Source organism: Notolabrus celidotus, chromosome 7, assembly GCF_009762535.1.
Source record: "Notolabrus celidotus isolate fNotCel1 chromosome 7, fNotCel1.pri, whole genome shotgun sequence".
Classification (NCBI taxonomy): Eukaryota; Metazoa; Chordata; class Actinopteri; order Labriformes; family Labridae; genus Notolabrus; species Notolabrus celidotus.
The window spans coordinates 8514769-8528462 of NC_048278.1; the positions used below are offsets into that span (position 1 = coordinate 8514769).

The following is a 13694-nucleotide window of genomic DNA, read 5'->3' on the forward strand; positions in this document are numbered from 1 at the left end:
AGTTTTTTCCAAGCGGCAACCTCCGGTCTAAAAATATGAGGCAGAAGTGTTAAAAGCTGCAGTTCATCGAGGATTCGCTTGAGGCTGGCTCCGGAAGTACCGGAAGTCACATACACATGAATGGGAAAAAGCTGATCTTTGCAGCAGAAATAAACATGTTTACAGCCTGGTACAAAAGATGGGTGTAGTCTGGATAGCTCATTTCTCGATGTTCTCTCACTGTGAGGGGGGTGATTTTTTTTCTAACGCGGCAATTTCGAAGATATTGAGATTACTAGTCTTCCAATGAGAGGCACAGCTGCCTGCAGAAACACTGTAGCTGTTGGCTAGGAAGCTTAAAGCCCGCCTCTTTACGTCACACTGGCTCGACAGAAGCAATATGGCTGCCACTGCCGATCGGCTTCAAAACAGCGTTCAGAAACAGATGAGTGACGTCACGGATACTACGTCCATATTTTATACAGTCTATGGTTTTTCCCCCAAGTCATCTGAGCATACATTTTTAATTAAGTTTCAAAATGCATGACAACAATGTTTTTATCAAATGTTAATCAATAAATGTAAGACTCTAAATAGTTTATTTAGTAATGTGTTAGTTCATTGTTTTGATAGTAGGTCCCACTTTTTAACCATCATAAGGACAATAAAGCCAGTATAAGTAAAGAGGTATCTTGAATATTTATGACTTGCAATAAATAAGAAAGAAATAGATGCACTCAAAAGAAAAGACTTGCTTACAATTTTCCTTTTCTTTCTTTTTCCACCAGACATAATGCAAAAATAGTGGTATATTGAAAAAACAGGATACTCAAATCTAAAGGAAACAATGATAAAAACATGTCTATTTAAGAAACCTTACAAAACTAGTGATGTGCCAGGACAACAAATACATATAAAATGTTATACCAATGAAAAAAAATGTTTTGGGTTGTGTCATTATTTTTTTAACCATATTGAGTGTTAAATGCATAATACAACTACAGGAGGCTAACTGTTGCTTTCTATTTTTAATCAACAAAATGACCGAATAAATATTTATAAAAGATTTATTACTTCAAATAATTCTTTGTTGTTCTAAATCAGATGTCAATCATTAGGTTACTTTTAGTTAAAACATGTTTGCAATATTTATTATCTTTATTATTTAATGTCACTGTGCCAAACATTATGCAGATAAATAATATTCTGGATATTCTAACAAAAAATAAATTTCACAAAACACATGTCCCTTGTTGAAGTATTGCGCTATAAACTCAAGCTCCTCTTCCATCCTGGTAAACACTTGAAATTTCACGCTCGCTCTGCTATTGTTGTATCCAGTGTAAACAGGAAATGACTGATGCCGGACAGACTTGGTTTATCAAGTATCATGGTCCTACCCTTTACAGGATCATGAAATGTATTTTGTGATCTGTGAAAAGTTTTTGTGTTTTCTGAAATGTATTTGTGTTCTCTGAAATTTATTTTTGTTCTGTGTAATTTATTTTTATTATATGAAAATGTATTTTTGTTCTGTGAAATTTTTTTGTGTTTTGTGAAATATATTTTTATGCTTTTTAAATATTTATTACTATTTCCCTTCCAGGGCCACCGTAGAGATAGCTAAACTGCTGAAATTTCAAATAGTTACTTAAGCCAGTCCTCCAGCTGAGCCACATGATCCTGTTCACTGACGCGGACGTCTCGCGCGTGTCCGCTTTGAAGGCACACACCCGCGCGCGCACAGAGAATGTTTGATTCTCGTCTGAGTCGGTACAACGTAGCAGCATCTCAAGGACAGGCAGGTCTCTGCCCAGAAAGCGGACATGTCTCCCCTGCTGCTATGGATGTGAAACTGCTGTGCAGTCTGCATACGTCCTGTGCATCTTTAATGAAAGGTACGTCTTCTGTCTGTTTTTGTCAGCTATTAACTAATTCGACATAAGTGGCCATGACAATAGAGGGTTGCTGCAGGATACTAAAAAATAGGTGCGTGTCTGTGTTTTGTGTTCAAGGTGTCATAGACAACTGTAAAGGACTGATTCCCGTGCAGATCACACATGATCGTACAGTGATGGGATACATGGAATACTATCAGGGCTTTTCCCCTGTCCCTTAGCTCTCCATAAATCATCCTCACTCTACAAACAATGACCAAGCGTTTATGGCACCTTGCTGTTAGTGAATCTAAAATGCTTTATAAAGGGACACTTTGGTATGTTTTTCTCTGATTTTTGATAGATAGATAGATAGATAGATAGATAGATAGATAGATAGATAGATAGATAGATAGATAGATAGATTTCAGCAAATAAGAAAGTCATCAATTAATAATGATGTATGAAACATCTAAGCAAACAATCGTCTCTAGTTTTGATTTACTTGATTTTCCTGTTGTCAAAAGCATAAAATAAACACAGATATTGGCTTAACTTACTTCATCAGTGTGGACTATGACAACATGGCCTGTCCAGTGAGCCTATTGTTTTGTTGGAGTGAACAAAGCTGACTGGCTTGATACAATGGCACTTGTCAGTGGGTGGGATATGTTAGACAGCAAGAGAACATTGTGTTGTTGAAGTTGATGTGTTTGAAGTAGGAACAATGAGTGAGCGTAAGGATGTGAGGGACTTTGACAAGCACCAAACTGTGTTGGCTAGATGACTGCGTCAGAGCATCTCAGAACTGCAGCTCTTGTGGGGTGTCCCCGGTCTGGTCAGTACCAAGGGAGTAATACAGGCGAACAGGTGACAGGGTCATGGGTGATCATGGCACGCTGATGCGCAGGGAGTGAAGGCTTGCCCGTGTGGTATGATCTAACATAACAGGGACTGGAGCTCAAACTCCTGAAAAAGTGAATGCAGGTTCTGATAGAAAGGTGTCATAACACTCAGGGCATCACAGTTTGTTGTGTAGGGGGCTGTCAGGGTGTCGAAAGTGCATACCATTGGCGTGCAGCATCAGGACTTGACCACAGCTATAGATGGAGGCCTGAAGGAACACAACAACAAGGTTTTGACTTGGTCTACAAATTGGGGAAAACCTGTGGGATGTGCTGGAAAACCAAGTCCAAACAGTAGAGGCTCAATCTCACAACTTCTCGGACTTAATGGATCTGCTACTAGTGTCTTGGTGCCAGATATAAAAGCACAACTACAGAGGTCTAGTTGAGTCCATGTCTCATCAGGTCAGGACTGTTTTGTCCCTGACCTAATGGGCCTAACATTGCACAGGTGTTCATAGTCTTGATGCAGATAAGGACCTTTTCTCATACAGTGTTCTAATTCTCATGATTCTGTGATATTTTCGTGTCATTCTCTTGTCTGTGATGTGGCCCTTATACTCTGTTGTAGCTGATAATATATATTATGTGGTTTTGGCAGCTTGCTGTAAATCACCTTGTTTGACACCTACCCAGAATCAGGTGCTAGGACTAAAATAGGCTAAACAGAAATAGTCAATCTTCTCATTGATGCTCTTATTCTCTTCTGCAGGGTCATAAAGATGCATCAGTATTATTTTCATTCTGCTTTATAGCCAGCCGAAAGGTCCTCACTGGTGCTTCAAATTGGAAGTTAAAGATGACTTTGGGTTTCCCACTAGACACAGGAGTGCTCAGATCTTGACAAAAACTTGCAGTACTACAGCCAAACAAAACCACGCCCTTCTGTGGTTTCAGTGAACTCTGAACCGTCTCTTTAAGACCTCCCCACATAGAAACTATCTCCAAAATGAAAGCTGAAGTTTCAAAACTACATGATGGTAACCTTGTGTCATTTTGTCTCTCTGTGATTCACTTGCTGTCTGCATTGACTCTCAGGAGGTCAGTGATGACATCACTCAGATATCGCCTGACTGTTCCAAATTCCTAACCACATCATCATGGCAACGGGAAGAAAAGGTAAGATGGTCCGGGCCTGTGTTCATGTGTGTGTTTCTATGTGTTTGTGTGAGTGCTTCTGTTGACCTTCAGTAGTTTGGTGTTCATATCGTTATTCCTGGCTGTAGTCACCAGGGGGCAGTGTTTCTCCTGACAGTGTAAGGAGGATTCCCCAAGTTAAAAAGGCTTCTCAAATGGGTCATTGAAAAAGGAGGGGAGATAAATGTTTTTCTGCATTACTGCCTTTTCTTTTTTTTTCTGAAAGGTTCACACATCGAAAAATTAAGCACCCACTGAAATACAATAAGTTGTTGGGCATATGGGCACCTTGCAGGGGTGCCAAGAGGTCTGAGCCAGCTTCGGGCTGCGACTCAACACTGAAAAGACTCAATGTGTGAGTCATAATCCTTGGGAAGAAGTTCTGAGATGAATCGAATGGTTAGAAGGGTTCATTTCAGTTAAGACAAGATCAGTAGTGATTCTGTGTCCAGCGGGACAGCAAGACTCTTTAAATAAATAATAACACTCTTTACTATGTACGTTAAGTTACATAACGCTGCTGTCAGGCAGAAACCTTGTATCTCCATATTTCATTGTATATATATATATTTTTTTTAATGTAATGTTTTTGGTGTCCCTTAGTGCCTGTCAGAGGACATTAAAAAATGTAAGCAAATTAAAAGTGTCAAAAAGAGCTTGTGACTGCCTCCCATTAAGTGTTTTGTTATTTAAAAACAGTGTTTCTTATTTCCTGAAAAGCTGCAATTTTGGAGATAAGAGGTTTCAGCCTGACAGCAGTGCAGAGAGAGAGAGAGAGAGAGAGAGATTAGATCAAACATAACTAGCCATATAACAGCTGCATGTTTTTGTTGATTGTTACTGTGCTTTATAAATAAACTTGCCTTGCCTTGCAAAGATAAGTATTAAAATGGGAAAATGACCCAATTAAATAATAAAAATAAAACCATGACACAACATGACTGTGTCTCTGTTGTGAACTAGTTTGCTCAATTAGCTGTTGAGCTCGATATGCCTCCAAGTGTGTCCTTATAATCAACGACTTCTCAGTATGGCCTGTTATGATACTATTTCTAAACATGAATCTTTTTCCTTCTTAAGAGTATTTTAAGACTGTTGTAACCTTTTACCTCTCCTTCATCTTCACTTTCCTGTCATTGATTGATTTACATTTACTGGAAACCTGCTTTGTGTAGTTGTTCTCTTTATATCTCCAAAATTGTGCCTGCCTCGGTTCATGGTTGGTTTAAAAGCGTTTATTTTCTCTTTGTCTCCAGGCTCCACCTCCAAGGGTGGGGTGCATTTTCCTGACGATGATGAGCCCCCTGGTTCTCCAACACGAAGAGATGACCATTCAAACCTTTCAACTCTCATTGCTATCCTCGAGAAAGAAGGCAGCTACTTAGTCAAGGTTTGTCTTTGTGTGTGGCTATCACTGCCTGTTATTTGTACATCTGGACACTTAGTTTTTTCTCACAGGTTGAAGAGTATCACTAACTCAGAATTAGGAACTTCGATTATCACATAATTTCAACTTTCTATCTCATAATTATCACTGAACATTTGGTTTTTTTTAATCAAGGCCAAACTTCCCTATTTTTCTTAACTGGAGGAAAGGAGCTTTTATACTTATGAGTTTGTTCCACCCAGCTGCATCAGGTAACCCAGAATTATACAACTAAATATTATTTTAAATTCTCTTTAAGGTCAAAGAAACATAGAAGTCTCTCATCATCATCATTCACTTTATGGTGGAAAATATTACACACAGGTTTTGAATGTTTTGAATGGTGAATGTTCACCAAAATAAAACATTATGGTATTAACAAAATAAAATGTTCACCAAGTTTCACATTAACACATTTGCATATGAATTAGCGTAGGTTTGTCCAAGATATTCAGTTGATGGCAGGCCAGAGCTGTCACTGAAAAAGATCAGGGGTCCGCAGCAGGGATGAGTCATGAATAGTTTCATGGATTTATCTTTTATTTACTTATTTCTTAATTATTTCCCTTTGTTGTTTATTTATATACATTATATTGCAATTGGTGTGCGTTAGTCTCTTCTTAGTCTCTACTTCTATATCCATTTCTGCTTTATGCTGAATCATGATATACTAGATTTGTATTTTTCTTTAATTACTTTGAATTTCATTTAATTTATAGTGATTCTGTGGTTTTGGTTTTGCTTTGAGTCCAACTAAATTCATGTCTTTTATAAGCTTAGTAAAGATTTATATTAAATTTTTACTAATGATCATTAGAAGATACCTGAGGTGTAAAAACTCAAAAGAGATACCCACTTTGTAAACTTATAATGGGTCTTTTTTGTGACAGTGTGGTGTAATTTGATTTCAAATCTCTTTCTGATGCTGAAAGATGTCTGAGTTTTCTTTTTGATTCTTATTTCAACCTTTAACCTAATCCAAGAAGAAGCTAAAACTAACAAGATTTGTGTCTGGACAGCTCTCATCATAGCTTTTTTTTGATAACAAAGTGATTTGGAATATGTTTGAAAGAGTGTCAACATTGCATAAGTTTGTCCACCAAATTAAAATTTCAAGTTTAGAGTTCTACCTAACAAACATCAGGAAAAAAAGGAATCTTTTCATTCTAAAAGTGATTTTAAAACTACAGTCTTCTTTCCCTGCTCATCTCCCTCCATCTCCTCCATTACCAGGCTGGTTTCCTGAAAAGCCATCACTGTTACGAGATCATCTTCACCCTCCCTGATGTCCCCACAGTAGGAAAAGAGCTCTCCTGTCTTCCTTCCTGCTCTCCATCTCGGAAACCCCCAAACCTCCGGATTCATCGTATAAACTCAACATTAGAGGGTAAGTTCAGACTATGATGACAAACATTTTGACACGTGCCTGGGGATTGGACGTGAGCAATCACAGGATTACTACAACACAGATGGCCAATGGAAGTATTCAGGTCAGGAATATTGACAGATCTAGGAACAAAATAACACAATGAATAAGAAATAAACAGACATGTACAAATCTAGTATTAAGCAGTATATATTTTGCACAGTTAGGTTCAAAAGACAGTGTCATCCAGGGTGGTGACAGTATTGCACACTTAGGCTGGCTACACATTAGACAGTTTCTTGTTGTTTAGTTTTCTGATACTTTGTCTACCACGACAACTTCCAGACCACTTATGAGCTTTCTTCATATTGATCTGTTCACAAGTCTATTTGTCTGCCTCTTTGTTGTCATCAGACAGTAACCAAGACACTGTGCATTAATAGAGGATCTGGTTACAACACTCTCATGCCCACAAAAAGAAAGACAAACATGAGATCACCTCTGGGAGTTTCAAACCTTCCTTTTTTCTGCTAACACAGGCAGGTTTACTGTCAGATTATTGATCTAATCAACAGCTGCCAATATTCAAATTGGATTTCAGGGGCTTAAAACCAGCTTATCAGTTACTTGATCCAGAAAAATTCAAACTAAGCAAAAAGGAGTCAAGGTGAAGCTGAGGTAAAGTAAGCAAGATGGCTGAAGGCTGGGACTGATCTATCCTAATTTAACATTAAGTTCATCTGAACTCTGGCTTAGGCACATCTATTTATGTCTTTTGATAATAATTGTATACTTCTTTGTAAAGATTGTACTTTTATTTAGAATTTCAGGTTTAGATTTAGGTTTCTATATTTATGACCCTCACTGTCTTGTTGTTGAGTACCAGCATTCCAATCACCACGTCAACTTCCTTGTGTGTGCGAGCTCACTTGGCAGTAAAGTGTTCTTGAATCTTAAATCTCTGGTATTACAAGAACAGTTGCCATTTCTGAGCACTCCTCCTCTAGCTCCGCTTTGGATCAATCTCCTGCAGTATGGTAGATAAATGCAGACATTTCCAGAGGATGTCACAATATGAATGCCTGGAAATGTTTATAAATTGTTTATCTGTCAAAGAGGCCTACAAGAAGAAACCCCCTTGGGGTAAAGGAGGTAGTTGGACAGCAGCTTAAACAGAGTCCACCCCAAATCTCAGCTCACTCCCAGTCTGTGAATCCAGCCCTCTGAAGAGCCTGAATGAAGCCATGCATCCAAAATATCCTCTACAGTTCAGGGGACTGGCACTGTTTGATGAAGAGCTGAGCGAGCAAAAATCCTGCAGAGACTCATAATGTTTCAAAATACATCTGACGCACAAGAAGGCACAAAAATACACCTCCCTTCTGTCAGCACTTTGTTTGATGACCTTGCACTGTGGATAAAGAAAATACTCACCCCTTCCCTCTTCTTCTTCCTCTCCTCCTTTCTCTTCTTATTTATCTACGAGTCTAAATATCACTGCCCCCCCTTTAAGCAAGAAACAGTACACAAATGAATAAAACACAAAGTTATAGTCATAAAAAACTTGAGTGAATGATACTGAGGACTTCCATAAACCCTCTCCCTCCCTATCTTTAGGAGGAGTAAAAGTCCTGTGTGAGTACAGGACACATCAGGAGGGGGTGCTGCAAGAAGAGTTCACTCTGGCGACCAAAGGGAGGAAGGACAGCAGCCTGAAGGTCAGACTTCAGGCTAGGGTCATTGGTATGTACTGCTACCACACACTCACTCACACACGCACACACGGGATGCTCCTACCAGTGTAACATCACACATTGCATCACGTTCATCTTTAAAAAAAATAGAAAATAATGACAGCATTTATTCAAACAGCCCCTCTAATATCAACATTAAATAATTTACAATAAGAATAGCAAATATGTAACACAAATAGATTCATGAATGAATAACCAAGTGTGCTTCTAAGCGATTCAAAAGAACACTCATGGCTGGCAGCATACATAATACAGATTTGATTCTCTTAGATGTTTCTGAGTTTTTTTATTACCATCTATATTTAGATCAGAAGCACTTAAAGGGAAGCACTTTATAGATGTATAGATTCTTATGTTAAACTTAGCGCTGTAACAAAAGGTATCAACTTATAACTCCCTGCTGTTTTTCTTGTGATAATGTGGCAATTTATCTTTTTTAATCCAGAGAGCGAAGCTCATTTTTTGTTTTTGATCTTCAACCTCTAAGATAAATGTCTCGTAAGAAAATGCCTTTTTAGTCTTTTCTGAGGCAACATTTTCTGAACAATGTTTGTGGAAAAAAAAAACAATTAAAGAAACTGATAACAGGCCTTTTTTATTACCTGAAGTTACTTGGTTACCGTGTGTATAAATGTACTTTTTTATGTTTAAGCCCTAAAAGAACATGTTTTAAATACTTTTTTATTTTCTGTTTTCTCGAGATCTCAACTTATTTTTCTCATTATCTCGTGATACCAGGCTCTAATGCATAGAGTACCTCTCAACATGTTGGAATGGCATGAACAAATTAGAATAGGATTTTCACGAGACACAGCAGAGAAGTCTGTTAACCCATGTAATTGTTGCCAAGGATATGGACAGAGTGGGAGGTACTTAATGTGGACCACAAGCAGTCCCATGCCAGACCAATCTGGACAAATGCATTTCCATACAACCTTCATAAGCTGCCCGAGTGTCAAATCCCAGTCCAACCTAAGGATGCATTGAAGTGTATTTGAACCTGTAGTTAAGGCATCAACTACTGATGCCAGAGCCCAGAAAGCATGTTAATGCCTAGTTTAAACAGGCTCATATACACTTCCATTGCATCACTGTATGAGTCTACACATTACTTTGAGGACAATTATAAAGGTTGTGTGCCTTTTAACTCCTTATTGTCCAAAAATGTCTCTTAGACCTTTGTGGACCTGAGTCCTGGCTACAGGCAAAGAGTGATCAAGTGTTTAATGTGTTCTTACACAGTCTCCCAGTTAATATTCAATCTTCTGACTAACATGCCTCTTCTCTTGTCTTTAATTCTAAACAGTTTTTATAATACAGCTCTATTTTTGATGTATGCTCTATATTTAAACTTTGTTCAGAAGGCCTTTTGAAAGTACTCTGCTGTTTCTGTGGTTTTGAAATGTATATTTGTGTTGGTTTCTGTGTCGTAACAGAGCTATAAAAGTAAACTGTAATTCTGTCTGTACTTAAGCCATACTATTATGTTAACAATATTTAAAATAAGCTGGTATGTGTCAGTGCCTTTTCCTGCACCAGCACTGTGAGCAAGGTAACACGGGAAAAAAAGGGTAACATTTTCTGTGCATTAGACAAACTTGTTTGCAGTTTGTTTGAAAAAGTTGTCCAAATTGATTTCTAGTTTTTTTTTACTAGCATCATATCAAGGATTACAATTCAATAATTGTGTAAGCCCTGTCTTTTCTTGAAAAGAAAACTTATTACTGATTAACACACACTGTGTGCGTGTGTCTCTCTATCTCCTTGTTGTTCTCTTCTCTTTCAACCCCTCTGTCTAGACCCACATCACGGGACTCCCATGCTGCTGGAGGGGGTAAGGTGCCTGGGGTCCCAGAGAGACGTCCTCACAAGGCACAGCAGCGAGCGTAAGAGGATATGATGAAAAGATAATCAGATGTAATGTTGATTGATATACTGTAAATCTGCACCAGTGTTATTAGTGACTGAGTCTGGGCACAGTGTGGCAGCATAGAAAAACAAAAAGTGTTTCCATAAATAGAAACCTCTGTATTAGATGGGGAAATGTGGAGTCTGTTATGTTTTGTTTTGCTTTCGTGGCATACCAAAATATTTGTTGGAAAGTAACCAAATGGATTGAATAATGTCATAACAGTAGATTATTTTCAACAACAAACAAAAACTACTATTCGCTCAGAAAGAAAGCTGAAATACCACCAGCTTTTCAGTAAACACAGCCATGAAGCCTCTGTTGTTGGAGGTACAGTAAATCAGCACTTAAAATAGCTCTCACACATCACACACAAAGAAACACAAAAACACACACCGAGCAAAGTAGAAATTTGAACCTGCATCACACATATAATAGACTTTCAGGTCAATACATAGATTTACACAAAACAGCAGCACAACCAAGGAATGCTTTGTCTTATACTGTTCCATGTCCCTCTCCTCTACGCGCACTCATTAAACCACTGCAAAGTTATTTACATCCAAATAGCACGTCTATATATACTGTACAATCTACATATCTGTATCTACAGTTTAGGTACTGTAGAGCTGCATAATGTTGCAATAATTCATGTTCTTTGCACAAAATGTCAATGATGAATGTTGCTGACAGAAGCCAGTTGTTCCTTTAACGTTCACTTGTTAACTGCCTGCACTCAGAAAGCTTGATTTAATGAAAAAGTCAAATCTGAACATACATTCCCAAATCCAAATAAGCTGAGATGATGTGTAAAATGCTGATAGAATCCTACTTTAATGGAGTTTTTTTTTTGGTTAAACCCTATATTTAACTGAAAACGGTGCAAAGACAGCATGTCAAATGTTGAATCTGAAAAACGTCTTTGTTTTTTAAAATATGTATTTTGAATTTGATGCCAGCAACATGTTTCAAAGAAGTTGGGACAGGGGCATGTTTACCTTTGTGTTGCATCATCTCATCTTTTATCAACACTGTAAAAGTTTGGGAAGCTGTTGATGTTAGCGTAGCCTATTCCACAAGTAATGACAGCTTATATCTGCCAATTATACAAAAATGTTATGTTTTTGTGAGACACTGTTCGTGCTGAAACAGAGAAAGAGATTGTGAACTTGCATGATATTCATTGTTTGTCAAGGAGTGTAATCAAATGAGCTTTCATAATCAGATAATTAAGATCAGGTGTGTGTATTACTGAATTTATATTGCTACAGAAAAGTGTTGACTGTTTGTAACTTAACTGGATTTATTACATTTTAACTTCAGGAAACAAAGGAAGATGTAGCCAACAGTGTACATTACTGATAAGAGAAGCAGATCAAGTTCTTTGTTTATTTTGTAAACTGGATATTTGAGCAACACCAAAATAATGTGGGTATTGTTGGTTAGAACAGCAGACTCACGCCAACTACTTAGCATACAGCAAATAAAGTCACTGCAACTGTTACATCATCATCTCATCTATGTCTCCTTGACTCAAATGAGCACTAATCAAGAGCAGAGGGAGGTTTGGTCCATTATCTCTTGTCTTATGTGACCCATGAGAAATAAAAGTGGTTCAGTCTCACAATGAGTAAGCCCTGTGTGAGTGACTCTAATATTCCTAAAACCGAAATCTCAGCTTATAAAAAAATCAGAGCAAATTCTCATATTTGTCTTAATATGAAAGGTAAGACTCACAGTCTGTCATGAGCAGAGGATCACAGGTTCAAATCCTGGTTGGGACACAAAATGATCCAGTAACACCTCCAAAGAACAAACAGACAAACTGTTTACGATAAACTGAATGAATACTTTTTGTGTTGCTTTAAACTTTGTGATTTGTGTGACCTCTGGATCCGTGTCCCTCAGGACTGCATTATTTGTCATTGATCTGAATGTAAATAAAGAACCCACGCATCTCTATGCTGTACAAGTGGAATCTCTTGTTTTTATGCTCTTTGTTTTAACACTCTTATGCTTTAACGTCATAACTGATTCACTCAGCATCAGACCTGAATCACTTCTGTCACCATGCCTACATTTGCAGTGTTATTTGTTGTTTTTGCATGTATTTTTCATTTGTGCATTTCTGGATTTGTATTATTTATATTGTAGCTGTGCATTTGCTGTCAATACAGTTGTTGTTCTGTCTTTTTATCCCATTTTTATCATTTGCAGTATGTATTCACCATTCCTTTTTTATGGTTTGGACTTTTCATACATTTATGAATCAACATTATTTCTGAATTGGCAGGATGAATCGCCTTTTGAAGATGATTTTGGTCATTTTTATGGCCTTGATGATAGATAGCTATCACAGAACGGTAATATAAAGCAGCTCTGGCCGATTGTTGAACCCGGAGACAGGAGAAGGATTGCACCTCATGTTCAGACCCTGGAACAGTTGGCCTGCTCTTTATTCTTGCAGAGATGTAGGGGGGATCATTGGAGTCAAAGGAGGATGGTGCGTGCCAAGCCTGACTGAGAACTGCCCGAGCTGCACCCGGTCCTATCATATGCATCCCCATGAACATTCCCTGAGTGGTAAGGTTTGGACAACACAAAGTATAGATAGCAAAACTAAGAAACAGAAATTCATCAAGTTGTTTGCAGAGCATTAAAAACAACACCAACACAAACAAACAAAGGCTTTTGACAGGGAAATTAGGGAGGTCCAAAAACAGAACAGTCATTAAGAAGCTACATTATCAATGACATATGGGGAGAATTCCCTCAGTTTGATAGCACTAAGCAGCATTGATAGCTCAGAGCTGACAGCCTAGTTTGCACACAACTTAAACAGTACCTTGGTTTGCATGAAGCTCTTGAATTAAGTCAAACAGGACTTATCTGTCAAAATGTAACCATAAAATCACTTCTGTGTCTGAGTAGTGCCTGAACACTGATTACCCTCTCTTGCCTGGTTGTCTGTTCAATAATCATTCTGAAAACAAGACACACTACCATTGTATTTTTCTTTTAAGTCTTGTTACCATTATATTTTCTGTTTTTGTTACCTTAAATAGGCTCCCTAACTTACTTTCTACTCTAAGTCGGAGGTAGAGTATCACTCAGGTGCATGCAAAGCTGGTGCACTCCTTTTCTTGGTCATGGTAGTCAACTAATCTAGTCTAAAAATGCTTTTTGTGCTTGGAGAAGCCTAAACAATTTGCTAACTGTTCGCCCCATGAGGATGCTGTATACTGTAAACACGGGGTATTGTTTATAGGTTCCCAATGTGATTTCTAAGTGCTATCCAGTTTTTGCAAAACCAAAATGAGAGCTGTGTCTTTAACAAAAAG

General features: G+C 38.0%; 1 protein-coding gene across 1 annotated transcript; it reads left to right on the plus strand.

Moving 5' to 3' along the window:
* Window positions 1-1617: 1617 nt before the first annotated feature.
* LOC117815638 (UPF0687 protein C20orf27 homolog) lies at window positions 1618-12331 on the plus strand. The gene is made up of 6 exons (XM_034687446.1): window positions 1618-1877; window positions 3800-3880; window positions 5155-5288; window positions 6558-6711; window positions 8308-8433; window positions 10244-12331. The coding sequence occupies exons 2-6, from the start codon at window positions 3862-3864 to the stop codon at window positions 10342-10344; spliced, it is 534 nt and encodes a 177-aa protein (XP_034543337.1). The 5' UTR covers window positions 1618-1877; window positions 3800-3861; the 3' UTR covers window positions 10345-12331.
* Window positions 12332-13694: the final 1363 nt, after the last annotated feature.